The sequence below is a fragment of the Colossoma macropomum genome, unplaced genomic scaffold, assembly GCF_904425465.1.
Source record: "Colossoma macropomum unplaced genomic scaffold, Colossoma_macropomum, whole genome shotgun sequence".
NCBI classification, from domain to species: Eukaryota; Metazoa; Chordata; class Actinopteri; order Characiformes; family Serrasalmidae; genus Colossoma; species Colossoma macropomum.
In genome coordinates, this window is record NW_023494794.1 from 30,087,242 (window position 1) to 30,111,361 (window position 24,120).

General features: G+C 39.7%; 2 protein-coding genes across 3 annotated transcripts; both read right to left on the reverse strand.

Moving 5' to 3' along the window:
- Positions 1-590: 590 nt before the first annotated feature.
- On the reverse strand, positions 591-13,218 carry LOC118814934 (T-cell immunoreceptor with Ig and ITIM domains-like). 2 transcript variants are annotated; one of them, XM_036580832.1, is made up of 5 exons: positions 13,117-13,218; positions 7,781-8,131; positions 4,999-5,064; positions 3,114-3,205; positions 591-2,735 (listed from the first exon to the last, which is right to left on the reverse strand). In XM_036580832.1, exons 1-5 carry the CDS (start codon positions 13,181-13,183, stop codon positions 2,580-2,582), a joined length of 732 nt encoding a protein of 243 aa, XP_036436725.1. In that variant the 5' UTR covers positions 13,184-13,218; the 3' UTR covers positions 591-2,579. The 2 variants fall into 2 exon arrangements, with proteins under 2 accessions (XP_036436725.1, XP_036436726.1); XM_036580833.1 differs by lacking the exon at positions 4,999-5,064.
- A 4,608-nt stretch (positions 13,219-17,826) lies between these two features.
- On the reverse strand, positions 17,827-22,817 carry LOC118814961 (transmembrane 4 L6 family member 1-like). Its single transcript, XM_036580874.1, has 2 exons — positions 22,500-22,817; positions 17,827-18,241 (listed from the first exon to the last, which is right to left on the reverse strand). The coding sequence occupies exons 1-2, from the start codon at positions 22,674-22,676 to the stop codon at positions 18,155-18,157; spliced, it is 264 nt and encodes an 87-aa protein (XP_036436767.1). The 5' UTR covers positions 22,677-22,817; the 3' UTR covers positions 17,827-18,154.
- Positions 22,818-24,120: the final 1,303 nt, after the last annotated feature.

Sequence of the window (24,120 nt, forward strand, 5' to 3'; positions counted from 1 at the left end):
TTTAAGGGTTCTTTATTAAAGACAGTGCCTCTATATGGAACAATGAACACGCAAAGAACCACTTGCATGCTTAAATGGTTCTTTGCATGGAAAATGGTTCTTTAGATTGATGGAGAATGTGTTGTATATGGTTCTGTTTAGAACCTTTTTGAAAATGGTTCTGTACAGCACCAAAGCAATAGCAGAATCCTTTTTGGTGCTACTTGGCTCCATATACAACACATTCTCCGTCAATCTGAAGAACCATTTTACCATGCAGAGAACCCTTTAAGCATGTAGATGGTTCTCTGAGTGTTAATGGTTCTATATAGATCCACTTTCTTGAAGAACCATCTCTTTAAGAGTGTGCATTACACTCATTTCCCTTTAAAGCACATCATACTCAGCTAGACTCCACCTCACCACTGGATATGAATATGAACTGGAATATTGATGAATTTCGTTTGACTACAAACCAGAAATACGCAAAAAAAAACAAAAAAACAGTCCGAATAATAGTTTATAGTTTTGAAGGTGTGTATGAAAAGAGAAAAATGTTTAGGAAAACTCACACTGATAAACAAAACACTGAAAATGGCTTGAGTGAGATCTTTAATAAGGAAAGATAACAGAACCACAGGGCCCTGACGGCTGAGTGTGAACTAAACGTTTGACTTTAAAGGAACAATATGTGACATATTTACTGTAATAAATCATAAAGTGGCCATGATGTGTGATCAGAGATTAAAGAAACATGCTCAGCTGAAATACCGGCTTCTCCAACGACAACTACAGCCAGCATGCTCTCCGTTGAGATTTCCGTTCTGTTTGTGCTGTGGTCCTGCCCACTGCCCATTTCACAGTACCATTTCCTCACCCCGGGTTGCCAGATGTGAAACAAATTGGTAAACACAGCGAGCTGCAGCCACGGAAGGAAACAAACTGGATCAGCAGAGATGACGTCAGATTCTACCCGAGCTAAAAAGCTTCTAAACAGCTCCAAGACCAGAGACGCAGTTAAAGCAAGACGCTTAGAGCCCAAAGGACTTTGAGATGGATGGCGAGTCTCCTGAAGGGGTCAGCATTGAGCTGTATTAAAGCAAATTTTATTAAGTAAACTTAAGTAAAGTGTATTTCCCAAGTAGAGTTTATGTAGTAAGTTTACTAATATCAATGTACTAGTAGTTTACTAGCAAGTGTACTATTTGAGTACTTCGTGGGACTAAATTGGCCCACTTTTAGTTTAAAAAAGTACACTAATAACACACGTTTATAAACTTCTTTTTTGTTAGGGTAGCTAACCTTAACTAATTTATCACTGATGCTAGAAGGGACGGGTGCTTGTCTTCAGGATTACGGGCTTAGCTTTGGCCACTGTACACAGCCAGCCATGCATCTAACTAACACTGAGTTGCAAAACTCCACACAAGCTGGTTTATAGTAATATATATAAAACATTGCAAACGTACATTAGCGGATCAGCTTACAGTGTAAGACTCGTCATCACTTGATATTGTCAAGTTTAATGTCATTGTTTGTGTAGGTTCAGTGTGCTTAATCTGGCAACCCATGTGAGCTTGGAGTCTGGGGAGGAGCGGGTGGGGCTAGAAAACTCCCCAATATTTGGGCACTGAGTTTGGACTGTAGTGCCCATTTTAAACACGTGCTCTCAGGATCACATATCGCTCCTTTAAAGTCGGATCAGAACTGAATCAATGTTGTTTTTAATGTTATGTTGATGTTCCTGATCATACTGAGCTCGACTGATCGCATCATCATTTAAAAGACTATATTCTTGTTTTCCCATGATGTTTTGGATGACGCCCCAACTCACCCCCGAACATATCACTGCAATAATTCACATAATTCATATCATTTACATTAAATACACAAAGACATAAAACAAATACATTTACAGAACCCAACAGACTGCAGCAGCTATCAAACAACATATATGTATATCTATACATATGTGTGTGTGTGTGTGTGTGTGTGTGTGCGTGTGTGTGTGTGTGCGTGTGTAAAAATGTATCTATTAAATATGAAGCTTTAATCTGAAGGAGCCGATTCAACTGCACTTTTGAGATTATAATAATATTCCATAAAAATCCAAGCATTTTTGTCCCAAATTAAATCTCTCAGGACTTTTAAAACAAGAAAAGCTTGGAGTTTTGCTTCTACTGCCTGTACAGTCACATTTCTGTATTTCCAAAAACAAAACTGAACTGTATTAAAACTATAAATGAATTGGAAGATAATCATTTGAGATTCCGTGATGCACTGAATCATTACCTGGATCAGACTGAATCAGAATGGAATTTGAGATATTATGATGCAGTCCGTTGTTTTTTGTTGAATTGAGTTGATTTGAACTGAATCAGACTGAGTCAGGATGAAATGTGAGCTTTTATGACTCACTGAATCATTTCCTAAAGAATCGAATGGAATAAAACTGAATCAGGATGGAATTTGAGCTTTTATGATGCACTGAATCGGTTCCTAAAGAGCTGAGTCACTGTGGATGGTTGTGAGGTCACAAATATAAACTGCTGGTTTGAGTGATTAAGGAAGTTCACTGATGTCCACGCGCTGAGTGTCCATTAGGAGTCGAGCTGAGGAACATTCAGGTACATCCCACCCTCATCGTCATCACCTTCATCACACACCTCCACTGGGTCTCCCTTCTCTTGTTTGTTCTGGGGGACACCTGAAGGCTGCACTGGAACACGGATCGGATTACGCACCTTTCTCCTCCGCTGAGAGAGAGAGAGATACAGAGAGAGAGAGAGAGAGAGAGATACAGAAAGAGAGAGAGAGAAAGATACAGAGAGAGAGAGAGAGATAAAGAGAGGAAGAGAGAGAGAGAGAGAGAGAGAGGGAGAGAGATAGAGAGAAACAGAGAGGAAGAGAGAGAGGGAGAGAGAGAGACAGAGAGAGAGAGAGGAGCAGTTTAAATGAAGTGAATTATGTCTGTTATAGATGATATAAAGTGGAACTTAATGAGAACCTGTATAATATGGGTTCTTTAATACGAGAGTAATGGTGATGTGGAAGGTTCTGTAGATGACGTTCTATCAGTGCATGAGGACAGAGGAGGAGTGTGAGGGAGAACTGTTCTCTCTGAGTCTCTTTACCTTCCTACAGACCAGGCCAATGATGATCCCCATCAGAACCACAAACCCTGCAGCACCACAGGAGATGTACACGATCATCATCACCGGCAGACCTGAGGAACCAAAGCACAGTTAGGCAGGAGCACCAGCCTTCAGAACCTACTGCGTTAGCTACGCTTACTCACAGAGTACAGGGTTCCACAGAGCAGAACTGTCTGAGCAGGAGAACATTCTAGAACATTCTATAGCAGTGTGAATAAGGGAGAACATTCTAGAACAGTGTCAATGGGTAGAACAGTCTAAAACAGTGTGAATGACGGAGAACATTCTATAGCAGTGTGAATAAGGGAGAACATTCTAGAACAGTGTCAATGGGTAGAATTGTCTAAAACAGTGTGAATGAGGGAGAACATTCAAGAACATTCTATAGGAGGGTGAATGAGGGAGAACATTCTAGAGCAGTGTGGATGGGTAGAACAGTCTAGAACAGTATGAATAGTAGATAACTTTCTAAAACAGTTTGAATGAAAAGAACTTTAATAAATGGGAAGAACATACTAGAACTGTATGAATGGAAGAGAGCGTTCTAGAACACTGAAAGGGGAGAACAGTCTAGAACACTATGAATGGTAGAGAACTTTCTAGAACTGTGTAACTAGGGAGAACATTCTAAAACAGAGTGAACAGTAGAGAACACTGTAGAACAGTATGACGGGGTGAAACATTCTGGAACCTTGAATAGAGGAGAACGTTCTAGAACAGCATAAATTGAAATTGAAAGTTAAATCGTTTGATACCACATATAAAAAGGCCACACTCTGACTGTAATAACATGCTTCTGCCACTTGGGGCCAGTGTTCTACACTTTCAGACTCCAGGATTTCATCCATGATCCATATAGCAGTCTCAATAATCTGATTATAATCAGATTTCTGCAGTAATCCAATTATTCAAACGGTCATGTAAACACCATACTCCGATCTAGAAATCTGTTTAAGAGAGCTGGATTTTAGCTCAGTAATCAGATTTCTCAGTGCTGTAAACTCTTACTCTGATTGCTATCTGAAAACAGACGGTGGATGTTGCGAGATGCAGCAAAACACTGTTGGAGCGGCGCTGAAACCAAAAAGGAAATAAAGGATTTAAATATTCTTCATCTTCTAGATGATGTTTGTTTATATTTTCAGGTAAAGTGACTCAATGTTTAAAAAAAGCCACGGTATGAAGTTTGAGTTTTACATTACGTTTACATCACATCTTCTTCTGTGAGTTTATTGGCTGGTTGTGAAGCAGAAATCTGATTAGTGTCTGACTCATGTAGATGCTGAATTTCCCCATTATCTGATTACCATGATTATCTGCAGGTAAATGTGTTGATCAGATTACTGACAAAATCTGATTTTCTGCAGTTATTGGAATATTAAGTGCATGTAAACGCACTCAGTGTTTACTAGCAGGTCCCACTAACTTACTAAATTAGTAAATTCTTCAGCTTCTGTATTTTGGATCTTTTCAACTAAACAGTTGCACTTTCAGAAAAAGAAAACAAACGAAACTTCTCAATGATAGATTTATTTACTGCTTCTGAAGTCTTTTCAAATGTCTCGGCTCTAGAACAGCTCTTCTGTGTGTGTGTCTAAGGCTGGACTCTGGCCGCAGTAACATCTCTCTGCCACCTGGGGTCAGTGTTCTACACTTTCAGAGTCCAGAATCCTTCAGATTCATCCAAAATCCATACAGCAGACTCAGAGTTAAACTAACTTGCTAAATTACTCATTTCTTTAGCTTTAAATTAAGGGAAGAAGGGGAAGGAATACACCAGAAATGAACAGTCAGGCTTTAAATATGAAAATTCCTGCCACAAATATTTCAACTGCAGTAATAATAAAAGCTGACGTGAGCTGACCTGCTGTGGGCTGTGAGGTGGAGGAAGGTGGACGCTTTGTTGTTCCAAAACTTTTACTGAGAGTATCTGTAAAATATATGTATGTATAAAACGCATGTTGAAAAGCATATATATTAAAGACAGACGTTAATTTGAAGGAAAATGAATTCCGCTATCGATGTCTGTGGTACTCAGAAAGTTTCCAAACCTGATATGCTTGGTTCTACTAACATTTTTCCTCCGAATGTGGACGGGTCCTCTAAATAATGAGATCACTAAAGAGCCAAAATACAACCCCATTTCCAAAAAAGGGATGCTGTGCAAAATGTGAATAAAAACAAAATTCAATGATGTGCAAATCAGTTAAACCCTATATTTTATTGAAAATAGTACAAAAACAACATATCAAATGTTGAAATTGAGAAATTTTATTGTTTTTTGAAAAATATTTGCCCATTTTGAATTTGATGCCAACAACACCTTCCAAAAAGTTGGGACGGGGGCCTGTTTACCACTGTGTTTCATCACCTCTTCTTTAACAACACTCTGTAAGTGTTTGGGAACTGAGGAGACACTGCTGTAGTTTAGAAAGTGAAATGTTTTCTTGTTCTTGTTTGATACAGGATTTCAGCTGCTCATCAGTTCAGGGGCTCATTTGTCGTATTTTTTGTTTCAAAATGCACCAAATGTTTTCAGTGGTGACAGATCTGGACTGCAGGCAGGTCAGTTTAGCACCTGGACTCTTTTAATACAGAGGAATGCTGCTGTAATACATGCAGAATGTGGTTTGACATTGTCTTGCTGAAATAATGAGGGCCTCCCTGAAAAAGACGTTGTTTGGATGGCAGCATATGTTGCCAAAACATGTATATTATTGTTCAGCATTAATGGTGACAGATGTGCACGTCACGTATACCATGTGCACTAATGCCCCCCTAAACCATCATGAATACTGGCTTTTGAACTGTGCACTGATAACAAGCTGAGTGGTCTTTAGCCCAGAGGACACAGTGTCCATGACTTCCAAAAAGAATTTCAGATTTTGATTTGTTGGACCACAGGACACTTTTCCACTTCCCCTCCATCCATTTTAAATGAGCTCGGGCCCAGAGAAGGTGGCAGAATTTTTACTTCTGAAAGACTCCGCCTCTCTGAGATGCTCTTTTATACCCAATTACCACCAGGTGTTTTTTAGCTTTACACAACTGTACCAGCCTTTCATTACCCCATCACAACTTTTTTGGAAATGGGATTGCAGAAATGTTCATCTTTCAGCTCCTTAATGACCTCGTAATTCAGAGGATCCGTCCAAATTTAGTGGAAAAATGTATGTAGTACAAAACTGTATGTAGTATGTGCTTTTACACACACTAGAAAGAGCACTTACACCTATCCTTATACCTCCCCTCCGGCTACATGGAAATGTTTTGGTACTCCTGGCCACATTACATATTTCGCTGTTTTTAAAGTGATAAGAAAAAAATACAATCTCTGCAACAAACTACTAAAAACTAATTTTTTTCTGCAAATGTTAATGCACAGCTGCTTGTGGCATGTGCACCTGTTTGGATACCCTTCTAGTTGTTAAGTCTGAGAACCTTATGAACTTATGCCTTAATTGACCCATTAGGCCGGTCGTTGTCAGCTGATGAGAATTCCAGAGCATAATAAATTCTCTGACTCTTGTTTTTTTCCTAACACTCAACTCAAAAACAGATCAGGCTCCAGCTCACAGTTTCCACTGTCTGAAATTTCATTAAGTAATGCCAGTTAAGGGGAGCTGTGGAAATCAAGGCAATATCTGGAAATTTGAGAAAGAAAAGCTTGTATGCAGGACAGAAAGGCAAAGCAAAACCCCCACATGACAGCAAAGGACCTGCAGGAAGGTTTAGCTGACACAGAAGTGATGATACACCATTCTACTGTGCAGCACTGCTCACAGAAACATGATCTGCATGGAAGAATCATCAGAATGAATTCCTGACCTGCAACCTCATCACAAAAGTCTGCAAAACAACATCTGGATCATCCAGAGTCACTTTGGAAACAAGTACTGTGGACTGATGGAAGAAAAAATTGAATGCTTTGGCCACAATCAACAAAGGAATGCTTAGAGAAAAAAGGAGCAGCACCTGATGAAAGAAACACCATGCCGACTGTTAAGACTGCCTGGATCTGTTATGCTTTGGGGTTCTGCGGCAGCTGGTGTGTAGATGGAAGAATGGATTCCACTAAATTTCAGCAAATTCTGGAAATGTGACACAGTCAGAGAAGAAGCTGAAGCTGAAAATAGGCTTCGACATCAGGGCAATGATCCAAAACACACCTCAAAATCCACTTTGAGCTGGTGCAAGCGGATGCTTTTGGAACAGCCCTCACTGTCTCCTGACCTGAACATCACTTAGAATCTGGGGGTAGATTTTAAACATGCTGTGCATGCAACACAATCACAGAACTAGAAGTGTTCTAGCAAAAAGAGTGGGTGACAATTCCTAAAACAAGAAGAGAAAGACTCAGCAAAATGTGCAAACAAAAAGCATTTGCAGGCTGTGAAATCTGCCAAAGCAGGTTTAGTACTGACTTCCTACAATTACTATTTTATTTTTCATTTCAAGTTTATCAACTATAAAGTACATGTGCGTTAAAAATTCGCAGAAAATGATATTTATGTAAAATTTTAATTAGTGTGCTGCGTTCACTTTTACTTCAAAAAAATGTGTAATTAGGCCAGGGGAACCAAAACAGTAGCTTCAAGCTGAAGAATGAAAGTAGATTTGTTTTGTTTTGATTTTGATTTGTTTACCATATTTCTCATCTTCTTTCTCATCTTCCTCCAGCAGCAGGACTCGCCCCTCCAGACTGCCGCTGGGGTATGTGGTCAGTTTGCAGCAGTACTCCCCGAAATCCCCCTCCTGCACTCTGTTAAGGATGAGAGTGTGGTACCCCTCAGTGGAGACGTGGCCGTTGTAGCTCTGGTTAACCACATGAGCTCCAGGTTGTTCTTTATAGACAAGGATGATGTGGTCAGGACAGCGGCTCCACTGAGACTGGACGACGTTAACCTTTTCTTTAGCCTGACAGGTCAGAGATGCTGAGTGACCGAGCCGAGCGCGAACTGTCTGTGACGTGATCATCTCACTGTCTGCTGGACACTCTGAGTGAGGAAAAAAGATAGTATTATTGGATTATTAGAGACTATTGTGGAGATACCTACTTGTGTGTATATATACATATATATGTACAACCCCATTTCCAAAAAAGTTGGGACGCTGTGCAGAATGTAAATAAAAATAGAATGTCATGATATGCAAATCATGTAAGCCATATTTTTAAAGGGAAATACTACAAAGACGACATATCAAATGTTGAATGTCCAGACCCGTCACCACTGAAAACATTTGGTGCATTGTGAAATGAAAAATATGACAAAGGAGCCCCTGAACTGATGAGCAGCTGAAATCCTGTATCAAACAAGAACAGAAAACATCTCAGTTTCTAAACTACAGAGTGTTGTTAAAAGAAGAGGTGATGAAACACAGTGGTAAACATCACCCGTCCCAACTTTTTTGGAACGTGTTGTTGGCATCAAATTCAAAATGGGCGTTTATTTTTTAAAAAACAGTAAAATTTCTCAGTTTCAACATTGGATGTGATGATTCGGAAAAAAACTCTGGTTCCATTAACTGACATTAAGAGTAAAGTATGTTTTTTCCTTCTCCTGTAAAGTAGGCATTTCGGAGATACAAGGTTTTGTTCCCAACAACAGCGATATATATATATATATATATATATATATATATATATATATATATATATATATATATATATATATATACACTCCCATGCAAAAAAATAGACCAAATAAGTATTTACCAATTTTTCCACCTGGTCAGAGTCCAGATTTAATATTTAGTCTCACATTAAATACAAACTAGCTTGTCAGTGTTTTTCAGCTGTTTGAAGCCGTCAGTGATGCTGTTCTGCTCATTACAGTTGTACAGAGTGGTTATCTGAGTGGCTGTAGCCTTTCTGTCAGCTTGAACCAGTCTGTCCATTCCCCACTGACCTCTCTGATCAGTAAGACACTTCTGTCTGCAGAGCTGCTGCTCACTGGATGTTTCATCTTTATCGCTCCATTCTGAGTAACTCTAGAGACGCTGTGTGTGAAAATCCCAGAAGACCAGCAGTTATAGAAACACTCAAACCAGCCAGTCTGGACAACAATCACGCTACGCTGAAGCTGCTGCTTGTATCTTCATGATTTTATACACTGCGCTGCTGCGCACGATTGGTGATAGAACCATGAACACTCAAAGAACCCTTTGCATGATTAAAGAGCTCTCTGCATAGTGAAAGCATTCTTCAGGTTGATGTAGAATGTGCTGTACATGGCTTCATATAGACCCTTTTTAAAAATTCTATATAGCACCAAAAAGGATTCCACTATTGTTATGAGCCAAGGAACCCTTTTTTGCTGCTATATAAAAATGTTTTTTTTCTAAGAGTGTAGTTCTTCAGGTTGATGGAGAATGTGTTGTATATGGTTCTATATAGTACCAAAAAGTGTTCTTCTCTTGTACACGAACTTGACAACAATAGCAGAACCCTTTTTGGTGCTTTTAACTGAAATTTTAACTGACCCATGACAGATTAACGGGCCCTGTGGTGGTTCTACTGTGACAAGCTTGACATAATAACAATCACAGAACCCTTGTGGTGCTATATAGAACCATGTACAACACATTCTCCATCAGTCTGAAGAAGCTTTTCACCATGCAAAGAATCATTTAATCATGCAAAGAGCTCTTTGAGTGTTCATGGCTCTATATATAATCACTAAAGAACCATTGAAGAACCATCTTTTCTAAGAGTGTAGCTTTAGCACACACTCATTGCACAGATGGAATCTAGCCTACAACACATGCACATATTCAGCTGTAAAAGTAATTAGCATAATAAACGATCATAGCTGATTAATTTATGCTGGTTAGCTCATCTTCCCATCACAGTCTACTTCATAGAGTAACACACATCCACTCGGCTGCTTGCTCAGCAAAATTAGCCAATCACAGCAAATCACACAGACTGGACAGGACAGCTTTTTTCTGGTGACTGCTTTACTGACGATGGCTGACCGTCTGCCTTTCCATAGCTGGGGTGGCCAGAAGAGTGGCAGTACTTTGTGCTAGGGTGGGACTGGCCACCCCTGGCCACCCCTTGGCTAAGTCTCTGCATTAAAAGCTTAATGTTTTGGTATTTTGGGCTGATTTTTGGATGGCAGTGTATATATATCTTACATTCTCCTCCACAATTATTGGCACCCCTGGTAAAGATGAGTAAAAAGGGTTACAAGAAAGGCTTCGTTCACACAGCAGGTAAAAGTGGCTCAAATCTGATTTTCTCACCAAATCTGATTTTCCCACCAAATCTGATTATTTTGTTTGTCTGTTCACATTCATCTTTTAAATGTGATCTGTATGCGACATCAGTCTGAACAGATCAGCTCCTAAACTGACCCACAGAGCAAAAGAACAGAGCGTCACGCTGCTTCACGGCTCGTCCAGAGGTAAACAATCACGACTGCTAACGAACGCCAGTCGCTCCCGGAGGATCAGCTTCATCTTGACCAGCATCACAGGAGCCATCATGAAGCTTCACTGACTGACAGCTGGGCTCATCACCCAGAATGTGTTGGAGCCGTAAAAAGGGCGCGGTCACTTCTTTGGTTCACGTCCTCGGATTCTTTAAACTCTGCTTTCAGACTCTTAACTGTTCTTTGACGCTGCAGCCTCGTTCTCCTGTGGCCGCGTTCTCCTGTGGCCGCGTTCTCCTGCAGCCTCGTTCTCCTGCGGCCGCGTTCTCCTGCAGCCTCGTTCTCCTGCGGCCGCGTTCTCCTGCGGCCTCGTTCCTCGTTAGTTTAATCTCACACTGAAAAAATGAGAACTGAAGTTAATTTATTCTGACATTTATTCTAATTTAAGTTAATTTATTCTAGCCTGTGTTTATCGTGGTCCACGTGCTTTTGTTTTGTTTTGGTGTGTTTTCGTTGTTATTCTGTGTTCCCTCCTCACCGTCCTGCAGCTTACTGATTAGCTTTCAGCGGCTGTTGAGCTGCTGAGCTGTTGAGCTGCTGAGCTGTTGAGCTGCTGAGCTGTTGAGCTGCAGAGCTGTTGAGCTGTTGATTGAGGACCGTACGCTGCTGTGTTGATGTACGCTGGTGATCGTGAAGTGGAAACGTAAAGTGGTTTTACTGTAAAGCACTTTGGTTTTAAATGTGCTGTATGAATAAAATTGACTAACTTATGTATTTCCTTACACTGATGTCGGCGCGTGTGGGTTTGTTAAAAATAATTGTTGATGAGGAATTTTTAACTCAGAATAAATTTACTTCAGTTGAAAGTTGGATTTTTTTCAGTGTGAGATTTACTTGGAATGAAAGCTCTTAACTTTCAATGTAAGATAATGTAAAGAGCTTTGATAAGTGATTTTGGAGCGTTTCTATTGGTCCACTCTTCTTGATATTTCCACACAGGGTGGCTGCTGAGCTCAAATGGAGAGTTTGCAATCACAATAATAAGAAGTATTTTATTCAACAATAACATATACAGTGTAGATTAAAAAGCTGAACAGCAGAGAATGTTTATGTTTAATTCCACATTATTTTTTTGGGAGAAATTACTAAAAGAATAATTAACATACTGTAATTACATATTTATAGCAATTCCTAAAAACTACTTCAAGATTTGATCACACTGAAAATATGAGGTTTTCTTGATACTGAGGCTAAAATTTCATTCTCAAAATATTTTCAAAATTTCATTCTGGATGTTAATTTTGTTAAAACTTCTACTAAATTTCTCATTTTTACAGCTTAGTGAAGGGGTTTTAATTTAAGAATTTCCAGCATTTTTCTTCTTTTAAAAAGGTTTTTTTTTTATTTAAAGCTACAGACAAGATTAATTAAACAGATTCATTAAATAAATTAATTTTTTATTAGTTCTTTATTATTTAATTAATTCATTAATTATAAAATGCTGAATTTAATTAATTTCCCTGCGTTAGATGTAGATCAGTGTCTGAACATTATGAGCTGAATTCAGGCTGGATTAACCTGAGCCTGTAGAGCTATTTGTTCTGCCAAAAGTGATCAGTATGATCAGTAGACAGTATTAATCAGGTTTCAGCGGCGGAGTGTCTGTCGGACACACAGCCCTCTGGATCTGTTCAGCTCTTTGTTAGAGAAGCGGGTTGTGAAATGACTGTTGAGGAGTTTAAGCTCAGCGTTACAAAGACGTAAATAAAGACGTGAAGCAGGAGGTCGTGTGGTTGGAAGTTTCAGCCCCCGCACATCTGTTAATCTGGGTTACTGACACTTTAACTCTGCTACCCTTATCTGGGCTTAAACACAGAACAGAAGTGATCAGACACTGCGAAGTTGTTTTTATTGTTATTTTATTACATTACAAAAGATTTATGTTTATAGCACGATTTAACATACGAAATATCTATCTATAGATATATTATATAGACATTTTAAACAGTTATGATAATACTAATATACCTCTGTGTGTGGCTCCAGACTTCAATTCCCTACTTTCACACCTATAGACCTTCATTAGTTTCATAGTAGATGCTGAAAAATTCATTTTTAATACTGAATAATTCATAGTAGACACTGAATAATTCATAGTGGAAAATGAAAACTTCATATTTAATACTGAATAATTTGTATCAGATACTGAATAATTCATAGGAGATACTTAATTTGTAGTAGATAGTGAACAATTTATGATACAAACTAAACAATTCAGTGGAAACTGAATCATTTAAAGTAATTACTAGACAAGTCAAAGTAGTTACCGAATAATTTATAGTAGCTAATAAGTTTATTTTTTTTTTATTTTAAAACAGATCAAATTTAAGTATATTGTTCTGTTGTTAATACATAATTTGTTTTCCAGAATCAGTTGAACTATTTTCCAAACTCCTCCACACAAAGGCCTGAACAGCTCGGCAGTGTGTGTTTCTGAATCCGTGACTCTGAATTCAGTTAACAACACCTGTAATTATCACACACACACACACACACACACACACACACACACACACACACACACACACACTCAGACGCAGTGTTACCTCTGATGAGTGTGTAGAGGAGCAGAGTGCAGGTCCAGAGATATGAGACTGTCGGTGTGATTTTCATGGTGTCACTCAGGAATGATGCGAAAAAAGAAACACTGGCGGGACCTTAAACACTCTCACAGAGACAGGAAGTGCACACACACACACGCACGCATACACACACACTCACACACACATATATGTATTGCTCTAGAAAAAGGCTGCTTCGATTTCACGCATTCAGAACTGTCTAAAAGCCAAAGACTCCCTTTCATTTATGAATCTTCAGCAAAAACAGCCTTAAAGTTCAAGTTTTTCATTTTTCAGCTTCAAGAAAAAAACAGAAAACAGAAAATCACAGTTATACACAAGTTTAAAAACTGTTAACACACTTAAATGTGGCATTTTTCAGCACTCTTTAGTGCACAGCTTCTATTTATTTACAGAGTGTAACATGTTGGAAAATATAAAACATAAAACATAAAAGTGCCATCACTTTTTCACAGCCCACATTTTAATTTTTATATTTGTTTCCCCAACATGTTAAGCAAATAAACTAAAATTGTGCATTAAAATATTCAGAGATGTGGCTCTGTAGAGGATGCGTAACTTATTCACACTCAGAAAATGAAAAAACAAAATGGAATTGAACCAGGGGTGCACAAACTTTTGCACACCATTGTGTAATCTCAGCTGTGTGAGTCAGTGAGTCTCTCTTTCCCTTTATTCCAGCTTCCATTCTTTTCAGGAGACTCACTTTCAGTTCCTCAAAGAATCTGCAGACACACCTCCAAAGTTCAGTCTTAGAAGCTGGTTGATGATTTTCTGAAGTAATCAAACTCATTCGGTGTTGTTGAGGTCCGGTGAAAGATGAAAGATGAAAGCTTTAAGTGCTGTTTATCTGATGGGGCAGTTTGGTGTTCACCACACTGTTAGTAATAAAGTTTCTGTTCAGGTACATTATTCCCTCATCAAGGTAGAAACAGTGTAAATGTTCCTCAAAGCTCCAACAGTGGTTTTAAGGTCTGATTGTGAACCTTAAATAAGTGTTTCCAAGTGAAAAGTTCGTATTTGCACCTTTTCATAACCGAATGTTTTAAACAGAACAGTAAAATAAAAGCCTGGAGACGAGACGGGGTGTGTGGAGTCAGTACAGCTTAGAACATATCATTTCAGTGGATTATGGTTCAGTTATGTTCCCTGACTGAAGGTACTGAGATGGAGCCTTGAGGGTTCCACCCCAGTGACAAGAGGGGCACTGACCCAGAGACAGTTTAGTACCTTTATTTCTGAGAGTGTAGGTCTTCCAGGTGGTTGTTAGGAGTCCAGTTTTATTAATTAAATAGATGAAGGGGGTCTCTGACTTAGTACTGTATAGTACTGTATTCACACACAGTTACACTTAGTCACTCAGCAGATGCTCTTATTGAGAGTGACTGACAAAATGTGCAGATGGTGGAAGCCAAAAAACCTGGAGATACTGCAAAAATCTATAACCTAAGAAACAAGACGATAACTTAGTAGTAACTCAGAAATGAGGTGTGAAATGAGGTGTGAAGTGAGGTGTGAAATGAGGTGTGAAATGAGGTGTGAATTGACAGCATGTGGGCCTCCTGAACAGGTGACCACACTGGCCACAGCGGAAAGAGCTAAGAGACTATGCAGTGCATTCAGGGGGGGTTTGCTCACAACTGAGGGGCCACGATACTAAAGCAGGGCTAAAGCCTGTAAAACAGGTGCATTTTGTTGATTTTCTAACTGAAAATATGTGAACACATCATCTACACACACTCTAATACACAATTACTGAGAATGTTATTTACGTAGAAAATCAACAAAAAATGTCTTTGTGTTCAAACATTTGCATACAACTATATATACGTACACACATATATATATATATAGGTAGACTCCCTTGTCTTTGTGTGACTGGGTATTTTCTGAGGTCCCTTCCACCTGTGGGAGCTGGTAAGTGGGTGAGAGGTGCTAATGTCACCCCATCCATATTTAACCACTGTGATTTTTTGAGTATTTCTTTTTATGTAATATTCCAGACTGTTACTGACTTCTGACTCGAATGTGTTTCTGAAATTCACTCCAGTTTCTGAAGTGTGCTACAGTAAAAGTGTGAGTGGGTTTATAAGACAGGTTTGCATACTGGGGGCTTTTCTATGTCCTGCTGTGCAGAGGAGGAAGTTTGCTTTCTGTGCACACACACACACACACACACACACACACACACGCGCACACACACACGCATACACACACACGCGCACACACACATGCATACACACGCACACACACGCACACACCCACACACACACACACACACACACACACACACACACACGCGCACACACACACGCATACACACGCACACACACGCACACACCCACACACACACACACACACACACGCACACACACACACGCATACACACACACACACACACACACACACACACACACCCAGACACACACACACACGCACACGCATACACACGCACGCACCCACACACACACACACACACACACACATGCCAGCACCCACACGCACACAGATACACACACACACACACACACACACACACACACACACACATGCATGCACACAGATAAACACACACACACACACACACACAGATACACCAACACACACACATAAGCATGCATGCACACACACATACACATATGGTGTCTGTCAGCTTTTTCCCCTTCTGCTTTGAGGTTTCCCATGTAAACTTACAGCAGCTACAACCACATCCTGTTTGCCCATCGTTCTCATCATGTGGGTCAGTGCATGACCATCACACACAAAAATCCCTCTAAACTTTGAATGTTTACATTATTTTAAATTATAAGTGTTATAAATCAGTTTTTGTGATTATTTTTTTTAGCTTTCAACAGATCATGATGTAGCTTACATTCCTCTCTAATGCAAACGAGGATGAATGAAGTACAGTCAAACATACAGCAAACAAAAGCACAAATAGTCACACCAACTGAGAGGAGTCAGAAACGTCCACTTTGTTATCTCTCCATAGGAGTCACTGGTGTTACTGATCCTCATTGGTGTTCCACATAATAAAGGAACACCAGAGACATTTTTAATGAACAATGCATTTTACAAAATAACTGCTACAGAGCATCAAACCACATGTTGTCAATCATGGAATATCCACCAAAATATGGAATTTAATCCATTTGTGTTCTATTTTTTCACAGTTACCTCAGAATAAAGTCGGTCACACCAGTGACTTCAGCTAAAAGCTTCATATGAAATCATGAGCTAAATGAGAAAATCTCTGATAACTGAAAGACTCAGTGGACTCACCATGAGCTTTTCTTCATAGATCCTCAGAAAACAGGTAAAAGGAAGTCGAGTGATGTCATCAGTGTGACTTTTATTTCAAATAAGAGTTTTTTTGTTACGCAGTAACACCAGTGACACGACTCCTGGGGAACTTTCATTATATATTTATAATATTTATTTGGCATTTGTTTTCTTTATCATTTCATTTAATTTAAATATTCCATAGTCATGTTATATTATTGCAGTTAGAAATGCAGAAAAACATGTTTTTTACCTCAAAATATGGCCTCAGCCTTCACACATGATTGTGGGGACGAGCTCTTCTGTGGTGCCTGGAATTCTATATGATTGATTTATAAACCAATATCGCTAAATTGAGGCTCAGGAAGGTGTTGTTGTTAAAATAACTTATTGCTTTATTTTAAAATACAAATAAATTGTAACCTTAACATGTTTTTGAAGTGCAATTATCTGTAAACGCTAGGGACACAAAAATGGACGTTTCTGTAGAATGACCCATATAGGGTTTAAGGGCATTTGTCTAATGGGCTGATATTAAATCTTTAAGAGCTGATACATCCACATCCCTCACCAGCACTGCAGCAGATTTAGCTCTATTTATCACTGCAGTATCACTCAAGGGAAACGATATTATAGTAAAATAATAGCCATTGTTGTGATAGTCATGCATTTGGATTGAACCGCATTACGGCATGCGCTCGATGACGGCCGCAAGAGCCGGCGGGAAGGCAGGGCCTGAATCCCAAACACCACAGAGAGACACAAGTGACAGCGGAGGATGTCAGCCGCCAGAGAGAGGACGACGACGGCCACAAGAGGTCCAGAACTCCGCTGCCCAGGCCCCGCCCCCTGTTCTACAACGAGGCCGCTTCACTACACCTCGCGTTCGACCCGGGCAGCCGAGCTGCGGAGCAAGCTGATCTAACGTGAGCGCCTTTTAAAAAGAGCAGAAAGGGAAGAGAGAGAGAGACGAGCAGCAGCAGCAGCTTAGTTTGGAGAAAAGGACTGAAAAGTCTAGTTTGAAGCCACTGAAAAGTGGCCAACTTTGATTTGGTTGTTAGTTTGCTTTGTGTTGTTTGGTGTGGAAAAAAAACTAAAATGGCTGCTGCAACATTGAACCCTGACGATTTTTGTTAATAGGAATTTCAAGCACATCAGACAATATGGACAATTAGAGAGTTCTTTAGGTAAAATTCACCCTCAGAAACCCCTGTTTTGGGAAATGCTGCAGAATCGTAGCCATGAGTTTTAAAAGTTTACCATTGGATCATTTAGTTTCCAGTCAAAAATTCAGTTACAAGTTATACATTTTTCAGAAGCACAAATAAAAGCAGAAAACACATTTAACAGACACATCTACATTGCACATGGCAACACTGAATAATAAGCTACTGAAAGTTCTTCTGTCCCTATAATACGTAAGGCCAGTGTACGCTGACCGGACAAATACAAACAAACACAAAGATTTTTAGAAAAACTACTGACGAGTCCTTCACAACAGCCTGACTGCAGGTTTCAGATTCATGAATAAAACCTATGAGCACTTAAAACAGTCCAAGCCCAGCATAACTGCACTGTAGATTCAAATATAATCATTAAAATATTTCAGGAATCTCATCAAGTTTGCATTAATGCTTGAATCCATTTAAGATCTCATTCTTTCTCGTCAGACGTCCTTTCTAGGTTATAAAAATGTGCATTTCAGCTTCTCAGTGTTCACTCAAGCCTGAACGCCATCACCCCTCTGAAACATCTGGAACGTTCCACAAGCCACATGTGCATCAGGAAGCTGCCTCCCCTGATTCCCCTGCAGATCACAGGACGAAAAAAGAGAACATTTTTGTATCCACACTTTATTTTCAGTAAAACTGACTGATGAGGTTCTGCCTCGTCACCCAAATTACAGACTGAAATCAAATTATTCATTAAAAAATACATTTTAAGTCAATTAGAATTTCCATTCTATTAACATGGAAGCCTGTTAATTCTACACTTTTTTGCTAATGTTTGCTAATTCTACACTTATAGAAATGATGGTTCTTTAAGGGTTTGAGGGAGAATGTGTTGTATATGGTTCTATGTAGCACCAAAAGGGTTTTTCTCTTGTTGTGATGTCACGCCTGTAGCAACAGAAGAAGCTCTTTTTGGTGCTATATAGAACCCTGTTTGAAAAAAATTATATATATCCATTTTCTTTACTAAAAAAACCCTTGAAGAACCATCTTTTTTAAGTGTGTACGCTAAACTCAACTCTGTAACTGATGTACTGTCAGCAAAGAAACCCTGTAAAAAAATAATCACTGGGATATATATATATATATATATACATATATATATATATATATATATATATGAATTTTGTGAAGTAGAGGTTGCACAACTTCAGATTTTTTAAAGTCGACAATTATGTGCTAAAATTCGATGTTGACTAATTGTTGATGATGTCATAACTAAATCCACAAGAGAAGAAAACCAGACTTGAAAAATCGGTGACGAAGCCAAACTCCACAGGTCAGTAGAGCGTGACGCGTCCTTTCCAACAAGCCCTGGATCATCGCTGGCCTTCAGGGAACCAGAGATACAGACCTGGAATCTCACAAATTCGTATCCTACTTAGGCGCACCCTAGGCGGCCTTGCCAAGACACTTTCCTGCAGTAGAGATCCAGAGAGCCAGAGGAATTTAGAGCACCGTAACTCTGACAAAGTAAGAGTAACTGACTCCAAACTGTACAGGGTAACAGGGCGTTATGCCCCCTCTGCAGCCGCACAGGACTTTTTATTGTCGTCTTCAGGAAGCTGGAGATAATGACGTTCAGTATCGAATTTTTGAAGCTCTGTAAATCAGTGGAGAGATGTTAGAATGAAGCTAAACTTCACAAGTCAGTAGAGCGTGATGCCCTTTCCAAAGAGCCCTGGATCGCATTGCTAACTTTCAGGAAACCAGAAATACGGACCCCTAAAATCACCAGCCTCCTCACCTGCTGTCTTCTCTGAGGCGGCCATGTTGTTGTCGCTAGTGACTAGTCGACATCAAGCTTAAGATGTCATCGCCGAGCAGGAAAGTCGACTAGTCTGTGCAGCCTTTAGTGTTAACGGTAACATTAATGTTAATGTTAATAAAGCTGATTTAAACCCAGCTTGTGCTCCTTTCACTCTTTACTCACTGCAGGTCCTGCCCATGTAACGTAAACAAGGCAATGACCGTCTGAAAGGTGCACAGGACGAACTCCAGGCTGCTGACCACCACCAGAGCGCGTATGAGGCGTGATTATAACTGCAAATAAGTCTCCAAATTATCAATGTTCGTCTTAAGTCTCTCTCTTTGCTGTTTCGTTAGCTACAAGCGAGACTGTCTGTGTTGCTATGGTGACCAGCAGTCTGCATGTCAGTCTGCAGCGTTAAAGGGTGAATTAGCAGTTCTACATTAACTCCAGAGTTTAAGACCATTTACTGTTAAACTGTGTTAGAACTGTGTGTTATAATGGTTTTACAGTAAAGGAGGATTATTATGTTGATCATATTATGATTATTAAAAATCTAGTTCTGCTGTGGAGCCGCAGCAGCTCTGCAGCAGTGGAGACTATTCAGGCCTGATTCACCCCAAACAGAGCCAGAGTCACTGATGAGGATTCTGAGGCTGAAGAGTTGCTGAAGGACTCTGAATGTCGTGTCTGTCTGTACAGATCTGGCTGAAATGTGTAAATTGGAGCAGTTTCAGTTCAGCAGTTGACGATGCTTCACACAAAGTTGTTTGGCTTGTATTCAGTTATTTCTGTTGAGTTTTGTTAGGAAAAGCCTGGAATGACTGACTTTGCCTTTAGTCTAGGTTGTTGTTGGATATCAGGCCTTTGGTTGTGTAAGTTTGATTGTTGGTCACTTAAACTCACTGTTTGGTGATCTTTTTGTAGATTTGCAGCTTTTTAACTGTTTCTTTCTGGCTCATGATTAAATGCAGTGACCTGTTCACACTGTCAGTTGGGCTTGTTTGGTGTGTCAGGTGGAGAATCACAAACAGTGACAGTCGCACTTTGAAAGTAGCTAAAAAGTGGCCACTACTTTTTCTGGAAAGGTAGCTAAATCGTAGTTAGATACACATTTAGGGAAAGTAGCTAACTGCTCATTTTTCAGTAGCTATCCCAACCATGCCTAGATGTCACATTAGGTCCAGCCAGGCACGTCAACGGCGCCGCTATTTTGGGCCGGTCAACATTGCTGCTGGACCGCATTCAGTACCATTACAGAGCGGCAGTTTAATAAAGATACTGTCCAAAATTACACTATTTCAGGAATATCACTCTCAGAAAGAGGGACAGGATTATATAACGGAGGGAATGCAGTGATCCACACTCATGTCTGTGTGATGTGTATTGTCTGTGTGGTGTTTGTGTAGATGTGGCCGTGTGGTTAATGAGGCTCAGAGAACCTGTTGATGTGATTGTTTTTCCTCTGGTTTTATATGAAGCTTATTTCATTTAATAGTCTATTCAGGATCTTAACTTTATGTAGTAGTTATTTATTTACAGTGATGGTTAAAGCTTTATAGCGGTAAATTACAGCATTCCTTAATCCGTGTAGATATTCATCATAGAGTAATGTTAGCAGCTTCTTACACGAAGCTGAATTTAACTTCTTATTCGCCAGCTTCTTATTACAATTTTCCCGTTCCACCTTAAATGGTGCAGCTTCAGGCACCAGAAAGTGACTGCTGCACCATTTAAGATGGAATAGAAAAACAGGAACAAGAAGCTGGAAAGGAAACCAACTTCAGCTTCGTCCTTCTTACTGTGTTTTGTGGTGTTTATTCTATTTTTATGTGTATTAAGATTAGAAGTGATTCACACATTGGTGGATGTGCTGATATGTGTGAGTTTGTTTTTCTACTCGTGCTAAACTTGGTTTTTAACGTCAGCTGCAGACTGAATACTTTCCTGCTGGTCCGGACGGCTAATTATCACGATCAGTTATTAAAGTAATAAAAGATAGCGAGAGCCGTCCGCCTAGATTAATCTGTGTGATTAATCTGAGTAATGTGGAAGTTGTGGCCGATTTAATCCTGAGACTTATCATCTCTCAATACAAGGAAATTTCTTCACAAGGGGTCACAACCCAAACATTAAGAAGAGCCATTTTGTCCTTTCAACAAAAATCTAACCACTTTAGGATCAACAACATTTTATGTCCATTTCTCCATCTTGCCTGTAAATCTGTCTCAGTATGTTCTGATACAGGCTGAAAAATATAAACGAAAACTCAGACTTACTTTGCTCTGCTTTAAGCTTCAGCTCAGCTATAGCTGCTTTTCTCGCATCTCCAGCAGGAAACCTTTCCACACAAGTAGAATAATTTCTCATAAAATGTCTCTCATCGTTCGACTTTTTACGAGGCTGAAGTTGCTTCTCATTCGCCAGCTTCTTGTTCAAATTTTTCTGATTCAGGTTAAAGGCTGCCTGAGGAGCCAGAATGTGACTGCTGCACCATTTAAGGTGGAACGGAAACTTCAAATAAGAAACTGACTACAGCTTTGCGACTTTTTAGTGTTTGTCAGTTTCTCGTTGCAGATTAAACGTATCAGGAAACCAGCTGGAGAGATTATAAACACAAATAAACCCATTCATCTCTAAATTATCGATGTTCATCTTAAATCTCTCTCTTTGCCATTTCGTTAGCTACTAGCTAAGCGAGACTATTATGTGTGTTGCTATGGTGACCAGCAGTCTGCGCTGATCTTCAGGGTTAAAGGGTGAATTAGCAGTTCTACATTAACTCCAGAGTTTAAGACCATTTATTGTTAAACTGTGTTGAACGATCAGCAGAGCTTTATTTTACTGTAAACTGTAAATCTAATTCTGCTGTGAAGCCACAAGAGGGCAGTAAAAGAGCCGCATGCAGCTCTGGAGTCACATGTTGCCGACCCCTGATCTAGACCTTTTAAAAATAGAACATGCAAATCCTGGAACCAACCATTAGGCCACAAGGAATCGCTCTATTAAAGGCATGTGAGATGTCACCTTAGTTACTGCATTTTCTACCTATTTTCCTGTAATAATTAAAAAAATCAGCTCACCATGACTCCCCCTCCAATCAAGCCCCCCATGTGCTTCACTTCTGGGGTGAGATGGTTATCCAGCGCGTATGTGATTTTCCAGTCGGGGAAGAACAGAAGAACATTGCAGGCCATGGAGATGAAGGCCAGAGGATACAGATATCTGGCAATGATGCGTGAACATTTTCCTAGACACATCCTGAGAGTGGACACTCCACTGTGGACATGAGTGAAACACAAAACCAGAAAACAGCTGAGAAAATACAATCAGGTGATAATCGAGATCCAAACGGCTCTCAGGCTGATCTGTGAGGGCTGGACTAAAGCTGTCCTGTGTGTCTCCCCATCTGTCCTCTTAGAGCTGATGTGAAGTCTTAAATAAGATGGGATGGGCTTGTGTAAGTGGGGTGGTGGTGGGGGGGGGGTATGTGAAAGAAAGAGTATATACAAAATCCACCTGCATGCTAAGACACCGGGTCAACTTCAGGATCAGGTAGCGTCTCCTGTATTTTGAGGACTTGTGCTAATCATCATTTAAAGACCTTCTGCACAAGAAAACGTGGTTTCAAATGATTGACTCCTCTCACATGGCTTGTTATGATTATTTAGGTTGGTATTTGTGTCATACGTGTTGCCCTAAAACAGACTTTACATGTTTATATTAAAACAGTTAACACTGGTTATCATTACAGTACATAGTCACTAGTTCATTCACTGGAGGGGACAAGCACCACTGCATTGTCAACTGCATAGTATTTATGCAATTTACTTCTTATTTTGTACAGTACATTTATTTTTATGGTTGTTTTGATATATTTTATTATTTATCTCTAGTTTATATTTATATATCTGTAAATAGTGTACAGCAACACTTTGCTCCTGTTTATTTTGCCCTTGTTTTGCTCTTTACTGTACTTTCTACTGCTGCAATAGAAGAATTTCCGTCTGGGACTAATAAAGTGATGTATCTATGCGAGATAATGCTAATGAGTGCATTACCCTCTGAAAAAGACAAGCATCTCATGTTGGTCTGCGCTGGTCTGAGCCGGTCTAGTGCTGGTCTAGTTTAGTTGGTCACTCCAGCATGATCATGCTAGTTGACCAGCATACCAGCATCCAAAACATAATATATCGCTGCTGTTGGAACAAAACCTTGTATCTCCAAAATGGTAACTTTACAGGGGAAGGAAAAAACATTTGGGTCATTTCTTTTGGTCCATTCATCATGAAATTTACACACGATGTAAAGGACAACAGGCATTTTCAAATTCTGTCAAAAACTGAAAAATAAAAATAAATAAAAATGGAGATTCGAGGTTTTGTTCCAACAAATTGTCCTTGTTGGCATCAGAGGCTGGCGTTAGCCTAGCAAGCAGACTGAAACAGCTTCTCACCCCAAAACACAGGTTTGATATGTGCAGTTTTAGAGGATAAAACCTGCGCGAGTGAAGTCGAGTGACAAAAACAGAATTTTACCTGTTCTGGGGTGGGTTGACGTTATTAGCCTGCTAAGCTAGTGCTAGCATATCGGCTGTGACCAGCATGTAATTCTGGTCTAAACTGGTTTATGCTGGTCTGGTCATGTCAGTTGACCAGCATAGCAGCATCTAAAACACAATATATCATCGCTGTCGGGACAAAG